The sequence below is a fragment of the Pseudonaja textilis genome, chromosome 1, assembly GCF_049901715.1.
Source record: "Pseudonaja textilis isolate UNSWEBS1 chromosome 1, rPseTex1.2, whole genome shotgun sequence".
NCBI lineage: Eukaryota > Metazoa > Chordata > Lepidosauria > Squamata > Elapidae > Pseudonaja > Pseudonaja textilis.
In genome coordinates, this window is record NC_141990.1 from 75,786,798 (window position 1) to 75,809,597 (window position 22,800).

Genomic DNA, 22,800 nt, shown 5'->3' on the forward strand with positions numbered 1-22,800 from the left:
TGTCAACACGTAAGCTTCTTAGGTTGAACTACTGATATCCTTTTTAATGCACCCTCCCCACATGCTTACTGCAGTAGCAATTTTGGGAAAACTAGACCATCAAAACAGGAATTCAAGCTTTCAGAGAGATTGTGGTGGTTGTGAAGGGAGGAACAATTCAAGGAGGAGCCACTAATCAAAATGATTAAACTCTTTCTAATTGTGTGTCATAAGAAAATGTGTACCTTTTCCCACTTGCAATATATATCATCCACCTATGGCAATTTAATATTCCATGGGATAAATACAACATTACCTTTTTCTGCTGTTCAACTATGCAAAACAGAATTATTCTTGTTTACACTGGATTTCACATCATTTTATGTTTGGTTTAAAATACCTCCACAGGAACCTGTTATTACAGATATTTCTATTTGTATTTAAAATCTGATACAAGCTGCTGATATATAATCTATAGTAACAGAGTATTAAGAAGCCAGGCATAGAAATCTGGGATATACAAAAGTGCCAAAATCATTAATGACAGTTAAAGAGTGCAAAATGTACATTCTTTATTCTGCCATACAGTTCCATACAGAACAAAATTTGATTTTTCAAAATATAAAAATAATGTATTCTGTCCATTGGCTTCTTAGCATAAAGCACATGTACTTTCCAGTTTCATTGCACATTGTTTACAGGTGTGATGGTTTTATTTACATGTGTTTGGGCATCATCCATTTTTCCTAATACATGTTATGTTGTGGACACAAAATTCAAGTAATACAACTCAAAAGGAAATTTGTATCTTTTAAAAATCTTCTGTCTAATAATTAATTTGCTCAAATGCAAATCTTTCTCCTGGGAGTAACCCTGATTTAATTACTGCCATCATAACTAGTATCAAGAACTGATTATTGCAAATAAATATTCTGTACTTCTCAAATACCCACTTCTGAGGCAGGATGTTCACACCTGCAGTTAGTTAGCCAGCAGCATAAAAAGAACCAGGAGCACAGTTTCTTTTTAACCAGTTTGATTCAACATTGAATATTATATAAAATATTTGACTGGCAATTGTGAATACCTGAAAAAGACACAAAATCCCAGATCTTTTTTTTTTTTAAAAAAAATCAAAATAGATTCTGTAATTATGGGCTTTATGCCAAGAGATGATTTGCACGTGATTTCACTGCATGATTCTTGATTGGTTGTCCACTCTCAATTAGTATTTCCAACAGGAATTATTCCAGTGGTCCCCTAGTTAATAGGTTGAAAAAATGAGATTTACAAATCTTAAGCCTAAAGAACTATTACTAACGCTAAATGTTTAATGTTCTAGAAACATTTGTTCCAGAAAAAACAAATGCTTTTGTGGCTTCCTAAAGGGAACAATACTGGCAATTTATTATTTGATCAAATGAAATTAGAGCAGTTGTTTTTATTTACATTCCACTTCATTAGAGAAATCAGTCTAAATTCAACTTTAATTTTAGTGTTAATTTACCTTAACTATAATAATGTTCAAATTTTAATTGGGGAAAGCACTTTCCTATCCCATGAAACCAAAACATCACCCACATTGTTCCAGTAAGATCCTAGTGTTTAGAAAACTGTGGGAAATGAAATGGCGAAGGGGGAACTGAAAAAAAACTGCACTTCATCATCCTCCAGTGACAATTCTCTGCTGGATTCTTGCTCTGAATGGAAGTGCTAAACAAAGTATCTAATATTCAGCATACCTAAAAATAATTTATAGTACCTGGCTTCGTTAAGCTTCACATTATGGCTGTTTTTCAAAATCAAAAGTACTGTTGTGAATAACATATCCTTTACATTATTTTCACTCTAGCTACAGAGAAGCTTTTATGAGTTTTGTTTCCAATCTATTAGAGAAATAATATTTACCTCAGGAAATATTGGTTTTCCTCCAAAATAAATAACTTTTTGTTAGAAAGTGAGCTAATGTTAAAAATGTGGAAATATGTTAACACTTACTGACTCATGTGATCCTACAAACTCAGATAAATTTCCTCCCCTCTATTATCTTTCTAATTAACATAATTAAACAGCCATTTAATCAAATCATATGGTGTACTGGCTGCTGTTACGGAAAGTTATCATGAAATATGTATTCCACCACCACCACCACCCAGCCTTAGGTAAATTTAGGTATATGTAATTGTCAATTGCTTCTCATTCCACATTCGTAAAAAAAACTATTTAACCATTGCAGCATTTGGATTGTTTCCCTCTGTATCAAAAACATAAGCAGTGGTAGCTATAAAAAATACCTAATTTTTAGTATTAGTTACTGTTTAATCCATGGTGGGTATAATTTCGAACAGGTATGCATCCATGCATATTGTTATGGATTTATTCCTATTACATTCTATCCTATAATATTGAACAAAACCCATTCCTACTGTTTATTTCTATGAAAATAGGCTTGAATATATTGGGACATTTAGCCTTACTTCATTTTTATTTCAATTTCTCTTTTATTATATAACTCATAGCTGGTAAATCCTTATGTTTATCCAGACTCTTCTAATAGATGAGTTAAGATTATGTTGCATACTATTACAAAATACAGTGTTTCAAATATATTACATATGTCAGCAAGAAATATTGATTCATATGCCACTGTATTCACAAAATCTTATTTTTCCTAAAAATGAAAAGGATTTACTTCATTTTTTAAAAAAATATTCATGTTGTGCTTATAACAGCTCTATTTATGTCTATTCAAAATTAAGCCTTATTAATCTGGATATAATAATGGATATAAGTTTCAGCCTAAATTCTCTGAAGTGGATCATAGAAAGGAATGTTTTGAACAAATGCTGTTCCATATAAATAGGTCTCCCATAAAATATATTAAATTTGAAAGAATAGGCCATATTAGCCATATTTTAGTAACCTTTATGAAAAACTTGAATAATTTATTACAACAGATTTCTGCAAGCAATTATCTCCTAGATGAGTATACAAAATGTTAGACTTCTTTTTAAAATGTTTATATACCTTTTACAGTAATTAGAAAATTATCTACTTTGATTTAAAATTTTGAACTGTACATGTCATTTAAATACTATCAACCGTAGATATAAAAAAAGAAGTGTTCCACCTGAGAAGCAGTGAACCCACAATTTTAAAATTGTTTATTAAGAAACAGTCTGCTTTAAAACAACTTAATTACCTGAGACTTGTCCTTTGAAGACTGCTTCTAAAATCACCTTTATAATCACAATGAAATTGGAAGAAATATGGATCCTGCTAGGTTAATGGTCTGTTTCTTGCTTTAGATACATTTAGAAATGTGCACAACAATGCTGTTTAGATATTGAGATGTTGAACTGTCATTTTAATCAGAACATTAAAATCAAACTATATGTTTCTATCATAAGGCTCAACAAAGAATCAAACTGGTTTCTCTGGGCACATACTGTATACCAATATATTGGTATTTTTGCCCTTTTGCTGTGAGGTGACAGTGATTAATTTAGAAAAGGAGATTGTGGAATTAGTAATGCAGATGCTGAAAGGCAAGTGGCAAGACTCTAAAAGAAGATTACTTGAAAATATGCTACTTGTTCCCCGCGCTACTGGCACTTACCCATAAGGTAAAAGTACAATATGACCAAAGCCAATTCAATGGTAGTGTGCAGAATGTCAGCCAAACAAACAACATAAAACAAATCATGTGTTATCTGTGGTCACTTCTTCAGGTTAGTCCAAGAACTCATAACTTACATTCTTCTGTCCTTCCTTGTTTATTCAATTAAACATGTAATGGTTAATAAACTGACATAGTCCAAAGTTAGTAGGTTGGTATTATAACATTTATTAAAATAATGCTATGGGTTAATAGAAACAGCAAAGAACCAAAGAATTAAAATGCAAGCTATGTAAAAACCCAACTAAAACCCAAATATGTCTAATGTATTTAGTCCAGTAGCTAACTAAAAGCCTAAGAAAGACAACACTCCCAATATAATAATAAAGTACTGCAAAACAATTAGCAATTTTCAGTTATCAAAATTGTGGGTTTTGCATTTTTGTATCCTTTTCTCAATCAGGAAAAATTATTCTGAATGTTATATAACATACATATAAAACAAGATAGAAAAATACATTATAAACTTGTAACAATGGCTGTAAATACATTATCTTACATGTTTCTCATAGGCAATAGGTTGGTTATGTTACATACATAGCATCAAACTAAGATAAAAGAATAGACAAATACATGTCATCTGTACGGTTACATACAAGCGACACTCCCATATACCCACTCTAAAAATTACATAATACTGTCAGAAAAAAAGACTTAAACTACATATTTTAAGAAAGAAAAATTCAATAAAGGATGATAATACTGAGAACCAAGGCATTCAGAGATTCAAAAGTCATGCTTTAAGTTGATCCAAAATGTTATCAACCAAGTTTTAAAACTTTTTTTCAGAACAAACATTACTTTTAGAAGTCATACTTCTCCCAAGAAGAGACCTCTGATCAGCATCTAAAAATGTCCAGGTTTATCACAGTTGAGATGAAACTGGATCAAATACTGGTAACGTTATAGCAATCTTCTCTTCAAAATGTTTGAGTGTCGCAAGTTTATTCAACCAAACAAAAATCAAAATGGCACAGCATATACCAAAAGTAAAACCAAATAAAAAACAACAAAAATGTTATGTAACAGGAAGACAAAGCCAGTGGCAGAATAAAAGGAAAGCTAGCTGCGTACAAAAAGATGAATGTTTATTGCATAGTAAATAAACTGATACTTGTTTCCAGGTGAGACACAATGTTGATAAAGTCACCATGCAGATGCTTAAAAAATAAGCCCTCTTTATCTAACTTACTATTGACCTTTGATTTGGAAACTGTGAAGGTTTTTAGGAGAATAAGCTGACACAATGTAAAGGGCAAGGTATCACCTGATCTTTGCCAATTTGCTTCAAAGCCATGACCATGTTGATACTTGCTCATTAATTTTATACTCCACTTTTGTGCGTAGTGTTTATAAACACTAGTGTTAATTAATACTAATTCAGCCACACAAACTTCTTTTAAAAATTCAAACTGAACCACAGCTGGATTTTCCTCCTTTAAAGGAAAGCGCAACCAGTAGTTAACATTCCTCAAGTAGAAGTTTCATGAAAAATTATGTAAATTCATACGTACTTGGCATTATAGCTAAAAACATCCAGAACTTATAACATGCTCAATCTTAATGTTTGGTTTAGTCATGGACGAAATTATATGGGAGCAAGTTTAAGTTCTCTTGTACTTTCCTGCATCTAGTTCAATCAGGAAAAAAAGATAACTAATCTCTAAATCATAATAAAAAACCAAAACACTTGCTACTCTATAACTACTGTAATCTTATAATTTGATTTAGAATGAAACTGCATCGTAGAACCCTTTGGTTTAAGGCTGAGCAAGTATTATAAAAATATATTGTCTACAATTGAAGAGGGAACGTGTTACAAAAATATTGCGGTTGGCTGTTGGTGGAACAATTCTATTTCACAGTTTGGGATCTGACAAGGTTGCATCATGCTGTGGCAAAAACCAGGTAATTTTAATAGTCAACTCATTTGTCTTTCCTCACAGCTTCTTTTCACATACTGGGCGGACTGAGTGGCATGCATTCATTAACTTGCTGTCTTAGGGAGGAGCTGATTATATGACACACCTGACTAAATGACCATGAAGAAAATAAGGCACTTTCTTTTCTTTATACTTATTCCAATACTTAAAAAATAAAAAAGAAAGACAAAAAGGCTCTTTTGGTCTTTTGTTTCTCGACAACCACCAGAAAAAATCATTTAATGAAATAAAGGGTTTCTTTGTTCTTTTTTCTTTTTTATAACACTTGAAAGTATAAAATGCTACATTTCCAAAAATATATATTTCTTCTGCACCAGCACCCTTGTATAGTAAAAGTATCTACTTTTTTTTCAATTTGTTTCAATGCACTACACTTTATCTACAATTTCATTACATGTATACAGCAAATAGGCAAGCATGGCTTTTATATCCTTATGAATTTACTCTATACAGGGAGGTTTAAAAAAATATTTGAACAGTTTGCCCAGTAATGTGACACATAATGCATGTACCTTGTACTCATGTAATTTTTAAAAGGAAGTTGATGTATAGTAAAAGAACTGTATCTCAGCGTTAAGCTTCGATAGGGTTGCTGTCTTTTAATGCATTGATGTGGTTCAAAAATTCAGTAACCTATCTTTCATGGCACTTTTTTTTTTCTTAAAAACACCCAATTTGGCAGGTAATATAAAAAAGGCTGCATCTTCTGCCCTTTGAGGGCATTGGTAGTGATTACACTGCAAGTCAAATTTTGAATACTTTTAGGAATCCCTTCACCAATGATATCCCTGACCAAAGGTTCATGCATGATGCATCATCACACAGTACATTCAAAGAGAGCTTTGACTTCTTTATGAGAAGAGAAAGATTCCTAGAAGTCTCACAGTAACTGCCTCTGACATCAGGGAGTTAAGGGACATCTGCTTCCATCTCTTAAATGAGGCCCTTCTTACCATTTTTAGGGTGGGACACTAAAAGATGATCAGTGCGGAAGGATGAATTGGACCTTATTGCTTTACTACTATTCAGTGCAGGTTCTAGAACCACTTTCACCCAAACAGGGAAAAAAAGCTGAGTTGGAGGACAACGAATTCTTTGTCTTTTTGTTAGATGGTAAGACCAACGGACAAATGCCTCAGCTCGCTGCACTGAAGACAGACAAGCAAAGGCGATTACCAGTTAACTGATCAGCAGGCAGGCATGGTCAGGTCATCATTGGGTGAAGAGTTCAGAGGTCAGAAGGTCATAGGTTAGTTGCCGGTGGCGGCTGGGTGGTTAGAAACAAAACAAAAACAAAAACAAAAAACAAAAAAACAAAAAAGAAAGAAAGATAGAGAAGAGATTAGTTTCAGCTAGTGACGGCTTAATGACAACATGAAAACTAATCACAACTAATAAAAACAAGCATGTTTAATTCTGACATACTGGCTTGACACCATCTACAGAATGCAATAAAAATCATGACAGCCTAGTATCATGATTTGAACATATGAAGGAGAAGCCCAGTCCCCACAAAATTGGTTAACAAGGAAAAATAGAAATAAAAATATAACTAATGGTTAGTAGCAGTCAATGAAAGAAAAAACAAAACAAAACAAATGATGAACAATTTCTGGAACTTGATAAAAGAATTGAGAACAGTCAGTGCACCATATCAGTATCTGACTGCTATTAAGCATTAGTATTCTCCCATGTGCAAGCAATCAAAGCAACTAGTAATGATGAATGTGATTATTAATAACTGACTGTTAAGAGAAATGAATCTAAGAAATTTGATTTGTTGACATTTGATTTCAAAAACTATCGGCCAAACAAGTTTTTTGTTCAATAAATTTTATTGCTTTTCAATGATTCTATTTACAATCAACACTGAACTTCTTGGCTTCATGATACAAAGCAATACTAAATTGAAGTCTAAAAGAGTAGGCATCGTTCATGGGAAACAGGAAAAGCTCAAATGTTCTAGCGAGCTTTTTCCTTTAAAAAAAAACACCTCTATCTTACACATATAGGACACTAAGAAAATGCACTTGTATGTAAACACTGTAAAAGTCCTGCCATTTAAAATTCTATATTTAAAATGCTCTAGTTACATCAAAAATATAGGAAATCTAATTGATACTAATAAGGCATTTTAAAAACTACAAACAGCTCTTTTTTCAAAGCTAATACTTTGCAAATACAATAAAATTTGACATTTCATATACATTCCTGCTTTATATTTTTATATTTTAAAAGAAGCCACCTGTAAATACTATTTTCTTTTCCAAAACACACAAATATTACAATAAAACATAAAAAAGTTCTCAAGTGGAAAGTTATCATTCCCATTTTTCTTGAGCTGTTTCTTCTTTAATTATTCTCTTTCTCATTCTCCTTCAACAACTTGGTCCACTTTACAGTAGTACAAATTTTAAGACTCATTCAACAGCTTTATTATCTCTAATAAATTCTGAGGTTTGATAAGAATATTTGTACTGTTGCCATTGACTAAAGCAGAGGAGATGAAAGTGAGAAAGGTGTTCAGTGCAAAGTCAGAGTTGTGCCATTTTAAAAATGAATTCAGTAGGTGCAATGTTCACAGATAGCACATTTTTAAAGGCCGTACATTTTGGGTTGGCTTTATATTATTTCTATGGCCTATCATTTAGGCTACAGTTCATGAACTCTAAAACCATTACTGTTGTAACTTAAATGATACCTTATTTTCCCTGATTTTTTTTAAATGCTGAGAAGTGGGGTTTTAAGTTAAAAATATTGTAAAAAAAACCCACCTTAAAATTAATAAATATTTTATGTGGCATTATCTTGCCACTATAAAAATGTGTATTAGATATCCAGAATCTTAAAGCGTTCTTGGTACTTACTACAATTTTAATTAATATGGTATTACAATTTGTAGATATAAATTATGTGAAAATTGGCTTTGAGAAAAACACTTACTGTTATAGTTTCAGCACTGCCATTTCTTGTGTATTTAAATCAATGCAAGCTATCGTAAGATACCAGTACACCTGTGATATATCCTCTGCCAAGTCCTTGACCATCTACAGTACACACAGGTTTGTCAAGTGTGCAACACCATTACAGTTTATTACAATTAAATCAGTCAGTCTCTCTGTTACATAAATTCAGTTTTATATTATTTATATGGCGGGGCTTAGGATAAATTATGTGATCTCTTTAACTCTCAAAAGAAATGAAATCTGAAAAGTTGGGAGCTCTTGCTTTAAACACAATGCTTACATATAAGCCAGCATTAAGAATGAAATATTTAATCAGACAATAATGGGATACTTCTTTTAAAACCTCTGTTAACCAAAGATCAAATTAATGCATATGCTAGCTTCAGTTAACTCCTCATAGTTTTTCTTATGAACAGAAAGTGATTCGGTTTACTGACATTGAATTTTAAACACTTATTGAACTGGACAATCATTCAGACATATGTGAAGCTCTAGAGCGTCCAGTTATGTTAGTACAATGGAATTTTCAACTTGGTTGCACAAAACAAATTAAACTTGAATGGGGAACCAAGTAATATAAATAAAAAATGTATTAATGACAAAAACCAGTATAGTATTCTACTCTTTTACACTATTGTCCACAATTCAAAATGAATAAACAAAGCCACCTCAGAGTTTGATGGAATCTGGAATTATTCATCATTTTCACTAATATCATGTGTATCTGAATCAAATACCAACATTAGTAAAACCAACTTTTAGGGATAAAAAGGTCACCATAATCTATACAATGGTAACTGTAACTCAGATGTACTTTGGAACATTCTACTACTAAAGTGTATGCTATGTGCTCTCAAATATTACCAAAATAAAAATCTTAATACAATGTCTGCAAATTAGTTTTAATGAATCTCCCCCAAATCTACAAAACATTGTTTCTACTAACTGCCAACTCTAGATACAGTTAAAAATTCAGTCACAAACTGAACTACCACCCAAACATCAAAGACTTCTAGATACAAAATATTAAAAGCTAGTTGATTCTCTGGCCTAATAACTACCCAGTACAATTTTCTTAAGCAGTGAAATGTGATTTTAATTCCCATTCCACTTGATATATCTGTCCTGATTCCTTTATCTTTAGATATCCACATGCGATCATAATTTCAAAAGAGGAGAATCAAGTAAAGTGGGTTTATAGCACAATTTTTTTCACATTCAACAACACTCACATGTGGAATCCAAGAGGAATGGAAGTAGGAATGCATGATCTTGCTCCCTCATTATATGTACAAAAGGTATTTTTCACAGAAGTGAACATTCATAACGGTGATTCAACACAAACGGGGGTGTCAGAAAAGAAACTATTTTGAAAATACAATGTGGCATTTTGGAAATGTTGCAGAAAGTACCAATCTGGTTTGGAATGTTTCTAACAATGAGCTCCTATGGTATGCACTCAAGAACTGGTTAAAAGTTATAAATAAAGACACTGGTATTTATTTAGGATCTGAAATATCATTTTGCATAAAATTTATTCTTATCTGAATTTATTCTAGTGCAATGTTACAAATGTACTCCAAGAATTAAAATTTTGCATTCTAGTCTCATTTGCACTTCAGACAATGCAACCTAAGTTAATCCTCAGGATACCTCTGCCAACTAAGGGAGGTATATTGATATCACAACTGAGTTGCCAAATTCAGAAACCAAAACAATACTACAGTGAAACAAATGTTCCTAAACTGTCACACTGCTTTCAGTAGTAAATTCAATGTCAATAAACCGAGAAGTCATTTCTCACAAGAAAAGGATATCATTCAAAAGCCTATAAATTTACAAGGAATGTAAACTGCATGATATAAAGGAGAAAATGAAGATTTATTTTCCCTTCAATAACCAAGCCAAGCATGTTTTTTGCTTTACCTACCCAAAAACCCAAGGTATAAGTTAAAAAATGAATTTTAGTTGCAAATGCATTTTTTAAATCCTAGAAGCTAGGAAAACACACTCAAACTTGAGATATATCACTTTTACTCTCCTTGTTAAATGTAGAGATTTTAGGGCAAATGACACAAACAGCTTGTCAACAGAGAAGAAATGAATCTTCAGTTTTCTCCTGAAAAAATACATATAGCACTTACTTCTACCTTATTTAAGCACTCATCCATTCATTTTATTTTGCAACACCAATTTGATACATCTCAAATTATTTAAGAGTCCCATAGGAAAATCAAATACCGACCCAAAAATAAAATGATGCCTACTTGAATTAAAACATAGCGCTCACAAAGGAAGTTATAACTTTGTATACTCAATACACTGAAGTGTATGTGTGTGTGTGTGTGTGTGTGTGTGTAGATTTTTGATAGAAAGGGTACAGTAGTTTTAAATTGCCAGAAAAGTGTTATCTTCACTTCAATTTAATATAAACATCAATAAAAAGTCAAAATAGAATTTGATTAACCAGTTGTGGTGTTGCAAATTTTCATGTACACTCAAAGCATTTCTTATAAGCAAGAACTGCAGAACTAAACTAACCTCTGTCTGCGGTCACAATCCTTTGGTAAGGATGGACACGCATATCGTGCCTTCGAACTTTAGTAGCCACCGCACCTAGTTAAATTGCAATTACCAAGACAGTTAGAAAACATTTGATAAAACATTAACAGCAGGCTTATTAAAATGAATTTTAAATGATCACTTTCTTAAAACACTATTTAAAGAAAGCAACACGTTAAGGCACAGTAGTTTCAAATTTTAACCTTAATATATGAATTATATCTGTGCAGATTAATACTGCATTTATTTTAAACATCCAGGCCTTAACCTGCATTATCCATTCATTTACAAACTTGATTACAGTATTTCATGAAATCTACTAGACCCAAACACAATTGTGCTTTACTAGTCACATATTCACTGAAGTGCCTTCCTCGCAGCAGGACTATCTTAAATAATGCCATTTTTAATACTGAAGGTTCTTTGCTAATTTTTAAACAACTTCCAGTTTTTACCTTTTTTTTAAAAAAAATTATAACACAATTCCTCAAGCCTACAGACTGTTTTAAAAACTAAGTCAATAACTGTGAACTGCAATGAATTAGGTGATTAGTAAAGCAAATAGTACAGAATACATAGCAGTCAGTATACTACCATACACTCATAAATCACAGCTACCTTGCCATAGCACAGGCTACATCAAATTAATAGCATTTTTATTTCTATGTGCAAAAAAGTGCAAGTAAGTCACTGACTGCTAGGCTACATTTTTTTCAAGGCTGCTGAAAACTAAACATTTGTTAAAAGTCAGCTCTGATGAGGTTCAGTTAAGACCATTCTTGAATTCTTAGCCTTTCGTTGGGAAAGCCATACCTAAAGATAAAAGGGAATTAAATATTAGTCAACTAAGATTTGATGCTACTGTCAATCCCTCCCATAAATTTATTTCCTAATCTTCCCTGAATCATTTATACATTTTCCCTAAATTGCTTTTCTTTTTGAATCCTTATATTTTGCCAAAAATATTAGTAAATGAGGGCTTTACAATTTGTTTGAAATAGTGTTTTCTTTTTTTAACAATGGGGAAGGGGCACATACAAAGCACAAGTTCTCAAACAATTAAAGTGGACTCACTGGGAGTGGAATGAACATGGGCATGCACACGCATGCAAAAATAGCTGAGAACAGCTTATGAACTTAAAAAAAAAGATGCAGCTGCTTTAACAATTAGAATAGACAAAGTTCTTACACAATGAAAAGAAAATCTTTCAAATAATTTGTACAGCCTTGCTGGCATTCATCACAAAAAATAAAGATGCATATTTCCATAATAATAGTTTTAACACCTAGTATTTTAGAGTCAATGTTTATTAACACATACTTATACTTAATTTTCACAATACAGCAGGAAGTAATATATGGCATTTACTTTAGTGATCAGTTCTCTACATTGGAAGCATAGTCTTGACTCTGATATTGTGTTGTAAGAAACGAGTATAATCTCTATATTCAAAAAATGTATTATATCACCTATTTCAGATTTGATTACTATTAACTTCATCACATACATAATAGAATCAAAATTAAAATGAATATTTACACATAATTGTAAACATTATTTTTAATTAGTAAATCTTTAGTAAGGGTGAACTTAGCTGAAAATTAGCCATTAACTAATACTACGTATAAAACTATATTATTATATTTAAGTTATGATAGGTGATATAAGTATCTAAAATGACAGCATGAAAACATTTCAAAAGCAATAACTTTTTTTAAAAAAATTAAAATTTTATAATTAAAAAATTTAAAAATATAGGATTATGTTCTATTCTTTAAAAAAATCCCTAATATGCATAGTTCCAACAGTCTAGCACTAAAACTTAATTAACATAAATTAATTTCATATTTAATTATATATGATGGTGTATTATGAATATCTATGGAAATGCTACATTCATGTTATTCATTTATTGATGATTATAAATATCTCTATTCAAGCTAAAGTGTTCCTAAAAATATTATTATCTTGAAAAACTCACAAAGGAAATGAAATTGTGAACTAGCAAATAATATACAATTGCCCAATCTTAACACTATTGTTAATTATAATTATTTTAAAATAACAGCTATTTTATGTAAAAAGAAGTATGCTGTAAATTACAGTAAAAGAATTGGTATTACAAAAGCACTTTTAAATACAGTGAAATATAAAATAACTACGCTATTTTCTCAATCCCAGAGAAAATGGGAAGTATGGATGTAGGCATGAAATGTATTGTTTGCAATCAGGCTTAGAATTTTAGGTTAAAAAAATAAAGATAGGGAACTAAATAATTGATTCACGACTTCAAATGTCTGGGGATCCAAAAACCAATGGTTAAGCTGTCCCATGGATTTCAATGGAAGAGCAACCTAGATAGATAACTGATATATTCAGCAATATACTGTATATAGTTCAATCAGGCATGCATTCACATAAACGGATAGCAGGTTGCAACTAATTTATCAAACTGAAATAAATGAGATTTTATATGTGTTTTTCTTGGACTATATTTTTGCTCCTGAATATAATCACCAGCAGTAACTACTTTTCAGTCAAGCATTAAAAATGACATAAAACAACATAATTCATTATATACATTTAATTTAGGAACAAAGGAAAAAAGTAAAAAAATGATATGAACAAAAACAGCAATATCAAATTAACACTAATGTTTTCTACTAAAATAAAGTCTTCATGCTGAAAACTAAGGAACCAAAGCATTAAGAATATCAGAGGTTTCAATCTCCTGATCTCCTCTAGAGAGAGAAAAAAGTAATTTTTCAAATCCAGTATCCTTATTATGTGGGGACACACTTGTTTAAAAAGGGAAGCACATTTCATTGACAGTAAAACAAAAATGCTTTCAGAATCTTTTCAAACGTAATGGGGCACAAGCCATGCTACCTATAGTACTCAATTAAACTGTCTTGGAGAAACTTACCTAATACCCCACTGGGTTCAATAGGATACTCAAGAATTGATGTAGCAGGTGCCAGTGTGTAGGGATATTCATAAGGTGTGTAAATTAAACCAGCTTCAGGTCCTGGGGGAACTATTGCAGCAGTTGGGTGAGGAGTTCCATTTGGCATGACAGCGGTCTGTATTTGTCTGATCAAAGGCATTATGGTAGGGCCAGCTGGCGTAGGGGTACGCAGGGCAGCTGGTGGAAGAACAGGCGCAGGCCCTGTGATAATCCTTGGAGCCTGGGCTGTTGCTGCAAGAGAAAAGGCAAGGGCTGCTACAGTAAGCAAAGAAATTCAGAAGAAAGTATGAAGACAGTAGTGCAAAACATGAAAAGATGGGGAAAGTAGAAAGAAAAGTAGGAAAGAAGAAAAATAAAAGGAAATCATTAGTACATGCATTGATCACACAGTGCCAAAGCACACCATTCAAAAGCAACAGCTTTCCATTTCCCAGTGTGATTAAGAATGAACATGCAAAATAAAAGCCAATTTAAAATGGCAGAATATATTTCTAAAACAGATAACACACAGCACAAAAGCTCAATGTAGATCACATATTTTTCATTACCTATGCCTTCAAGACTGCATGAGACTGAGAGGCATGCAGGAAACAAAGAAAATACTGTTGTAATTGCATGTGGAATATTAAAAATAGTGAGATTTTAAAATCCACATAAATTCAGTGAAGCTTAAATATACAATGTAACATATTTCAGTTGCAACTTAACCAGTAAACATTCTATTAAGTGAGCAAATACAGTATCAACATTTGTTTGTATCTCCTGTCCATTTTCTGAACCATCACAGGACAAGTGGTGACAAGGATACAGAAAACGTTTTTCACATTTCCCCCCATCTAATATAACTAGAAAACAATTCTGTAACTTTTTTCTGTTTAGAGACAGGATGGCAATATAAAAAACTAAAATACAATAAACTGTAAGTAAAGATGAGCATTTATGTTAATATATGTTTACACTAATAGTTTATCAAAACAGAGTGAAATACTGCTAAGTATATATTTTACAATATATTTAAATTACCACTTAAAAAGCAATTGTGGTATGTTCAGGTAGCACTATTTAATATTTGAAATTTAAGAGAAAGCTGAACCATTAAAACTACTGACTGATCAATAACGAATAGATAATGAATCAATTCTGAAGGTAAATGAAGAGCAAAATTCTGAGCTGTAGCTTAACAAAAGCAAATAAATAGCCTGCTGGTCATGTTATAGTCATTTAATCCTGTCTTTCTATACAAAATGTTCTGACAGATTCCATTGTTATTTTCTATTCCAGTGTGTTGTACCAATATCACTTGTAATGTTGCCTTTTTTTACAAATACCATTCCTAGCAATTCACAAGGAGCATACGTAAAGAAGAGGGGGATGTATCTCCATCTTAAAGCTCTTTGATTATATTTTTCTGACACAGTTTAAAAAAACTGTAAATAACAATAGAAGTTGTGAGACACTGAAGTGTAGTCAATTCATCACAAAAAGGCAGGCTTCAGAGAATCGTTCTTTCTCAGGACAACATAACCTGGTAACAAGGTTTCTAAGTTGCCAGCATTCTTTTTATAAGACTCATACACTCATTAATTTGTAGATTTTTAAAATATTCAGGCATCTCCTAGCATCATGATGTAAATTAAATCCCAGAGCTGTTATACTAGAAAATGGTGATACCTTATGATAAATCTAGGAAATATCTCTATACCTAACAGCAAAGTTGCTTAAGGCATGACAAGATTACTTCTTGAACCTATGAGATATCAAGTACTTGCCCTGGAGCATAACTTAACAAAGTGGCCATTACAAACATGTCAAAATCATCATATGTGGACCAGTAAACTACTTTCAAAACAAAAGCTTTGGGGCACAACAGGAAACACAAGTGATTGTCAGTGATCAAGACCAAGTATGAACTAATCCGTGCATCAAAGTTTTAGAAATGCTAACAGTGTTTTCCTAATGGGTATCAGGAACATGAGAAAAATGTACTGGGATGTGATTTGAATGTACTATATTGCTGAAGTTGGAGACCATTAATGAGATTATAGTGCAACTTAGACTATGAGAAAATAACTAAAAATAAAGTTCAGATAAACACTAAATATTAGCAGTGATTCAGCTGTCTCCGTGGCTATTAAAATCATACTATCCAAAACATAATGTTAAAAAAGAAAAGTTATACTATAAATTTTTATTTTATAAGAAATAATAATCTCTCAAAGCTGTAAAACATTCTTTAATGAAAAAGTAAAGAATCTGGGATCAGATGCTGAAATAGGTATCAGATTACATGGCTAAACTTTAAGCAAACCCACACTATTGTAAACTCAATAATTTCAAAACATAATGCAAGATCACTTTATACTGCAGATACAAATTCACTTTAAAGCTTTGCAGCTGAAAGTCCATTCAAGTTTATCCAATGAAGTAAGGAACATTTCAAATAACTATTGCTTTTAGTGTATTTATCTTTTATTTCAACTAATGTTTGGATAGTGGATTTTAATGCCATGAAGAATCCAAATGGAGTGCTGCAGCATAATAAAAAAGAATTCTTATTTTGACTTTGTTTAGATTTATTGGTAGTGATATTGGACAAATGTATCTTTGGACTTTTGAAAGGACTGTTAAGTATTTAACAGTGTAAAATATATGCTGAAATTCTCACACTGTCATTTGCATGGGAAGCTATGAGTAATAGGTCTGTTTAGTTAGGTTTTCTGCAAATTTATAAAATACTGGCTTATCTAAAATGATGGATGAATGAAATCTAATAGAGAATAACTTCCCAAAGTACTGCCAGAGTTCTGAATCAAATTCAGCCTTATTCTGCCATAGAAGGGATCTTCAGTCTTTCTACTACAAGTTCCTTACATGTGTATATTAGAAAATGAATCTATCATAGGAACAGTCTGGATCAAATGTTGTGGTAGGCCCCATCATACACCAGAAAACTTTGTATTTCTATCAGTTTTGTGATTCATTGAATATAAAAGAGCATTGATGTGAAGTATAATTCCCTATTATCTATTAGTGGTTAGATAAACCATTATTATTCTCAAAATGCAATGATTTGCCTGTTAATGTTTCAATATGACTAAAATATAATCCAGTCAGCAAGTGAAAAGCATTTAGTTTTCAAATATCCCTGAATACATGCATTTGTGAAAGCATGCTGAATCAACTGTTTACAAAGTCATCATTACTATCATATAACTGATCTCAGTATTCACAGCAAAAGAAATGGGGAAAGTAGAAAATAAAATACTACACAGAATATGGTCTGATCTCACCCTAACATATAAGAGAACTGCTTTCCTGAAGGTGCCAAGTCTCTGCCCCCGTGGCTGAATTAAACAGAATTTATTTTGTCTATGGAGATTCTCAGTCATCCAGGTCATGATTGTCCCAAAAGGTTTTTTTTTCCCAAGAGGCAACTGGACTTTCAGATTTTTTCTTTGAAGACGTTTTGCTTATCATCCAAGAAACTTCTTCAGCTCTGAGGAGCTGAAGAAAAACCAAAAAGTCCAGTTGCCTCTTTAAAAAAAGCACCTTTGGGAGGGAATTTATTTTGTAAAAGTCACCACAATTAAGACTATATTTAGTGAAGACTTACTTAAGAAAAAGCAAGAGATGCCAGGAAATATGTGCAATACCTTTTTTCTTCCAAAAGCAAGCTTTGCACAATATGCACTATATTATGGAGTACAAAAATATGAATAGAGATAGGCATGCTCTGGAAAGCAAGATAATATACATGGGGCAAAAACAAAATGTACTCTGTGAGCACGAAGGATATTTGAAAAGGCTATAAAATATCATGTGAGTGACAAAAAGAACTAAAACACATTTTGTCAGCTTCTATTTGCCATATAAAGAACTAAATTCTTGTACACGTATGGAAAGTTCTACAGTACTATAGGACTTACGTGATTTGATATTGGCGTCTCGGTAGGTACCATTCAGAATTGCAAGTTCCATTAACTGCATCTTTTTAAGGCTATCTTCTCCCTCTGCCTGCACAAATGAAGTACATTATTAGCAAAGCAGTTTATAATCTCATAGCACAATTGCAAGGAACTTGATACAAGTTCTAACTGATAAATGAAATAGAAACACATTTACATAAAGGAAATTCATGCTGATGCTGCTCTAGTCACATAATGACTTCTTATATGCTTTTGTAAATTCAAAATCCTGTACCTTTTAATGTACCTATTAGATTTCAAGAATAGGTAAAAGTCACTGTAATTGTACTATATGACAGTGCTATAAAAAAGTAATAGAGATTGTTCTCTTCTGGACTATAATTCCAATGTATACATTCTTTCTTTCAAAGGTAAAACAAATCTGGATGAGGATAGGAAACTTTTTATTGAATCAGAGTTGTACAAAATATACTAGCTTAAAGGGCTGAATCAGACTTCCATTCAATTTGAAATGGAAGAGTAATGATTCTTAAGTCCAAAATGAAAACTCTGAAATGAATGGCTAACAAAATTTAAACTGTAACACAAGTACCAATGCTTCCATGAGGGAAGTCTATGACTATTATTAAGTGTTTCTTGACTCTTGACGAATGTATCTCTTCTTTTATGTACACTGACAGCATTTTCACCAAGACAAATTCCTTGTGTGTCCAATCACACTTGGCCAATAAAGAATTCTATTCTATTCTAAGCACATCTATTCAAAGTTATGATCCATGCATATTTGCTACTTATAAGTCAAGTTTGAAAACTTCATGTCAAGTTATGAAAACTTTAATGGATATAACTTCTACAAAATTAAACTGGATAAAGCATTCCTGCATCAACAGACCAAATTACAATTAGTAAACTAATCTATTCTTCGTATTTATAAATGTTAGTTTGCATTTTAAAATATAATTTAGTTACTAATAAGCAATAAACAAAAAAGTATATATTCTTTTTAAAAGTATTTTATTGAAAGGTTTTAACAGCAATAAGAACTAATACAAACTAAAATAGAGGGAAAACAAAAAGAAAAGAAAAAGAAGTGCAATTAAAGTGCAATTAAAAAAGAACATTTTTAAAAAAGGAAAAAGATGTAAAAAGATGTAAAGATGAGGCTTCCTATATTCTTCATAGCAATTATAAGTAGTTAATTTTAACCTCGCTTTCTAAAGTTACATAATGACCATCCTCTTTCTATAATCCATTCAGTCTAATCATCAAAACCATAAATCACAAGTTCATTTCTTTTCATTTTTATGCAAAAACCCATTAGGGATTTCCAATTACCAATAAATATAAACATTATTCTTAGAACATTTAACTATGTACTCTTAATTGCAACAATTCACCAATTCCCAATTTTAAAATTTATTTTACTTATATCTTGCCTTTATCATTTTTTATAAAAAAAAAAAACCCACAAGTGGTGAACGTATCTAGTATTCCTTCCTCATATTTTCCAAACAGAGCCTAAGGTCACCTAGTTGGCTTTCATTGCCAAGGCAGGACTAGAACTCTTGATCTCCTGGTTTCTAGCCTGCTGCCTTAAACACTTAGATGAAACTGCTTAAATCAAACTCTGTAAAAATACAACAGATAGGAAGCACATCATTTTAACGAATTAGCTATTATTAGATTGGCAATTACAGAAAACTGGTACAATGACTATATCAGTTTTAAAGATGTATTCTTCTAAAACAAACACAATACTGTGTGTATCAGTGAACTGAGAGAGCTGATTTAAATAAAATCAGCAACAATGCTTATGCATGCTTTTCTTTTAGCTTAAAATAAAACAACTTATACAAGCATTTCGTCTTTGAAATCACAATTATAAATAGATATATAATATGAAACAATAATCAGAAAAATATATTATTGAAATGATTAATGATTTGTTTTTTAAAAAAATTGGTAATTACTAGAAATGTGTTTTGAGAGGCTATAGATACTTACATTACTAGGCACATTTAATCCCTGTTGTAATTTCTGATACCAATATTTCATCTCCCCCTGCCCTCACCAATTCTTAAATGGCCTCTCATTAATGGCAAAATTTAAGTAGCAAGGAGTAAATGAGATGAAGGGAAAGAAATTGAAACTAGTGGCACAATGGAGTTAAATGTGATCTTCAAACAGAGAACTGAGAAGTTTAAAGAACAAAAGACTATGAATTGGTATATGGACATGATCAAAGTAAGGATGGCTTTCAAGGACAGAACAGCATAGAAAGTTGTAGTGAATAGGTTTGGTATAAACTGGCTTTAGTCAGAGTTTCTTTCCTTTTCTCTTATCTCCTGTGTCTTTATTCAATTCCTTTTGATACTCTTTTTTTTTAAAAAAGATACTGCATAATGAAGGGGTTACTATTATGCATATATACATACAAGTGAGTTCCCGTTACACTTGTCCTAGCTTCTGCCAACCTAGCAGTTCGAAAGCACGTAAAAATGCAAGTAGAAAAATAGGGACCACTTTGTTGGGAAGGTAACAGCATGTGCCTTTGGCGTTTAGTCATGCCGGGCACATGACCACAGAGACAACTTCGGACAGCGCTGGCTTTCTAACGGAGATGAGCACTGTCTCCTAGAGTGGGAAACAACTAGCACATATGTGTGAGGGGAACCTTTACCTATGTATATAGAGCCAGTTTGGTCTAGTGGTTAAGGCACCAGGCTAGATAGTGGGAAACTGAGTTCAAGTCCTGCCGTAGCCATGAAAACCAGATAGGTGATTTTGGGCCAGTCACTATCATCCCAACCTTCCTCATAGGACTGTTGCTGTGGGGAAAAAAAGAGGAAGGAGTGTTGTATGTGTCTACCGCCTGAAGTTTTGAAACAATAATCAAAAGTCCACTGTACATCTCTGACAAAGCTGGCTCTACCTTTCCTTCATCCCTTTCTTTGGGAAGAAAAAGTATTCAGAAATGGAAGAGATCAAAGAAAAAGTGCCCATTCCTATTTATTTTTAATGTTGACTCCACCCATTTGTTTCATGTAGCCCATCTCAGGGCCTCCAAAAGACTATTCTAAAGGAACAAAGTCCTTGGCAGAATAGTTTCCCCATTCCTGATTTTGAGAAGGAAAACTAGTTAAATACATTTGATTGCAAAATATAAAATATCGTTTACAAATTATTATTTCTAAACTTTTTAAAGGATTTCTTCTAAAAACAGTAGATGTACACAACATGCTCCATCTACCTAGACATCTTATTTCGCATTTGAAATCTATTAACTACATATACAAGTTAATGTTTACTCAAATATTGTAGTTACATAGACATGAACCAGAATGCTTAAGATTAACCAGTCAAGCTTTAGCAAGCTTGCTCCATTTCTCAAAGTGCCTGTTGTTGTTAGGGGAAAGAGTACCTAGTTTTAAAATTTAAAATGTTTTCTACTTTACTGTTAATGAAGTCACTAAAAGAAAATATAGATAAGTTTTATCTGATCATTTATTCCAAGCATAGGAAATTTGGTATCCAAAAGAATAGAGTTTCATGACCCTAGTAATATGTAAATATAAATAAATCCCTTCTCATCCCTATGGGTGGTATATATCTTTCTCAATCTTAGGTTCTCTACCAGAGGCCTGGAAAATTGAAGGTTCTGTGCAGGATCTTAGCTGTTCCTAGCACTGTGTTCTTCTTGGATAAAGCTCTGATGTTGTTCCTGGGATTTGGTGGAGCCACTCTCCCATGTTAGAAGTCACAGACTAAGAATTCTTACTATCACTGAGACCACTGTACTTTCCACATCCTCTCTAGTTCCTCCTTTAGGACCTAGTACTTCATCAGCATCTCATACCTCTTCTTTGTGATGCTGCTTCATTTGGGATTGCTGCATCAATCACCCATGGTATCTCCTGGTCCCTGTCTACTATCAGTGTTGTCTGGTTAACTGGCCAGTACCTGCCTATCCACCTGGTCTTGCTATAATGTGTTGTGCATGATGTGTGAGGCAAAGTTTCTAGATTTTTAAAAAAGTTAATGATTATCATAAAAAAACTGAAGGATAGCTACTATTAAAGCTAATTTCATTAATTGGGTTATACCATGCTTTTGTAAGAAAATAATACAGCAGCTTCATTATCCAAATTAATGACATTTGGCAATATTCCAACTGCACTAGTTACAATGGTGTGTATATGGGGGGGGGTTAAATTCCTTAGATTCAATTAAACATGATTATTATACTAAAAGATTACACATCGCTGCTCTAAAAAGTTGCAAAGGTACTCCTCTTCATTCAGATCTCTTACTCACTATAGTAACATATCATTAAAAACACAGACCTCATTAGCCATTTTTGATATAAGACTCTTCCTGACATGAGCCCCCAAATTCACCTTGTGGTATGTATCCAAAAGCAAATTGCATTTAAAATATAGACTCCCTTTCTGTAATTGGATATTTCGTGTGGTATTAATGGGGTATACAAGTAGTCCACAACTTAATTCCCACAATTGGGAATCAACTTCAGTTTATAAGTAATGTAGTCATTAAGTTAGTTGTGCCCTACTTTATGAGTTTTCTTGCTACAGTCATTAAGCAAATTTGGATTCCCCCCATTGTCAAAAACTTCCTGAGAAAGTTGCAAATGGCAATCACATGACCCCAGGATGCTGCACATCAATTTTTTTCCAGCATCTTCATAACTTTAAACTGTTACTAAACAAATGACCATAAGTCAAGAACTACAAGTAATATCAGAAATAAAAGGATTAA

The 22,800-nt window shown here is 32.3% G+C and overlaps 1 protein-coding gene across 8 annotated transcripts in view; it reads right to left on the bottom strand.

Moving 5' to 3' along the window:
• Positions 1–3,808: 3,808 nt before the first annotated feature.
• The window catches only part of QKI (QKI, KH domain containing RNA binding), a 123,831-nt gene continuing 104,839 nt past the window's right edge, over positions 3,809–22,800 (bottom strand). The window contains exons 5-9 of one of the 8 annotated variants that reach the window (XM_026705096.2): positions 18,025–18,112; positions 14,647–14,670; positions 14,057–14,329; positions 11,109–11,183; positions 3,809–6,868 (exon numbers count right to left, since the gene is read on the bottom strand). In XM_026705096.2, the coding sequence (XP_026560881.1) occupies positions 6,852–6,868; positions 11,109–11,183; positions 14,057–14,329; positions 14,647–14,670; positions 18,025–18,112 (477 nt within the window). In that variant the 3' untranslated portion in view covers positions 3,809–6,851. Of the gene's footprint in view, positions 6,869–11,108; positions 11,184–11,244; positions 11,943–14,056; positions 14,354–14,646; positions 14,671–18,024; positions 18,113–22,800 lie in introns of those variants that run through there. The other 7 variants (XM_026705098.2, XM_026705097.2, XM_026705095.2 and 4 more) reach the window with 7 other exon arrangements.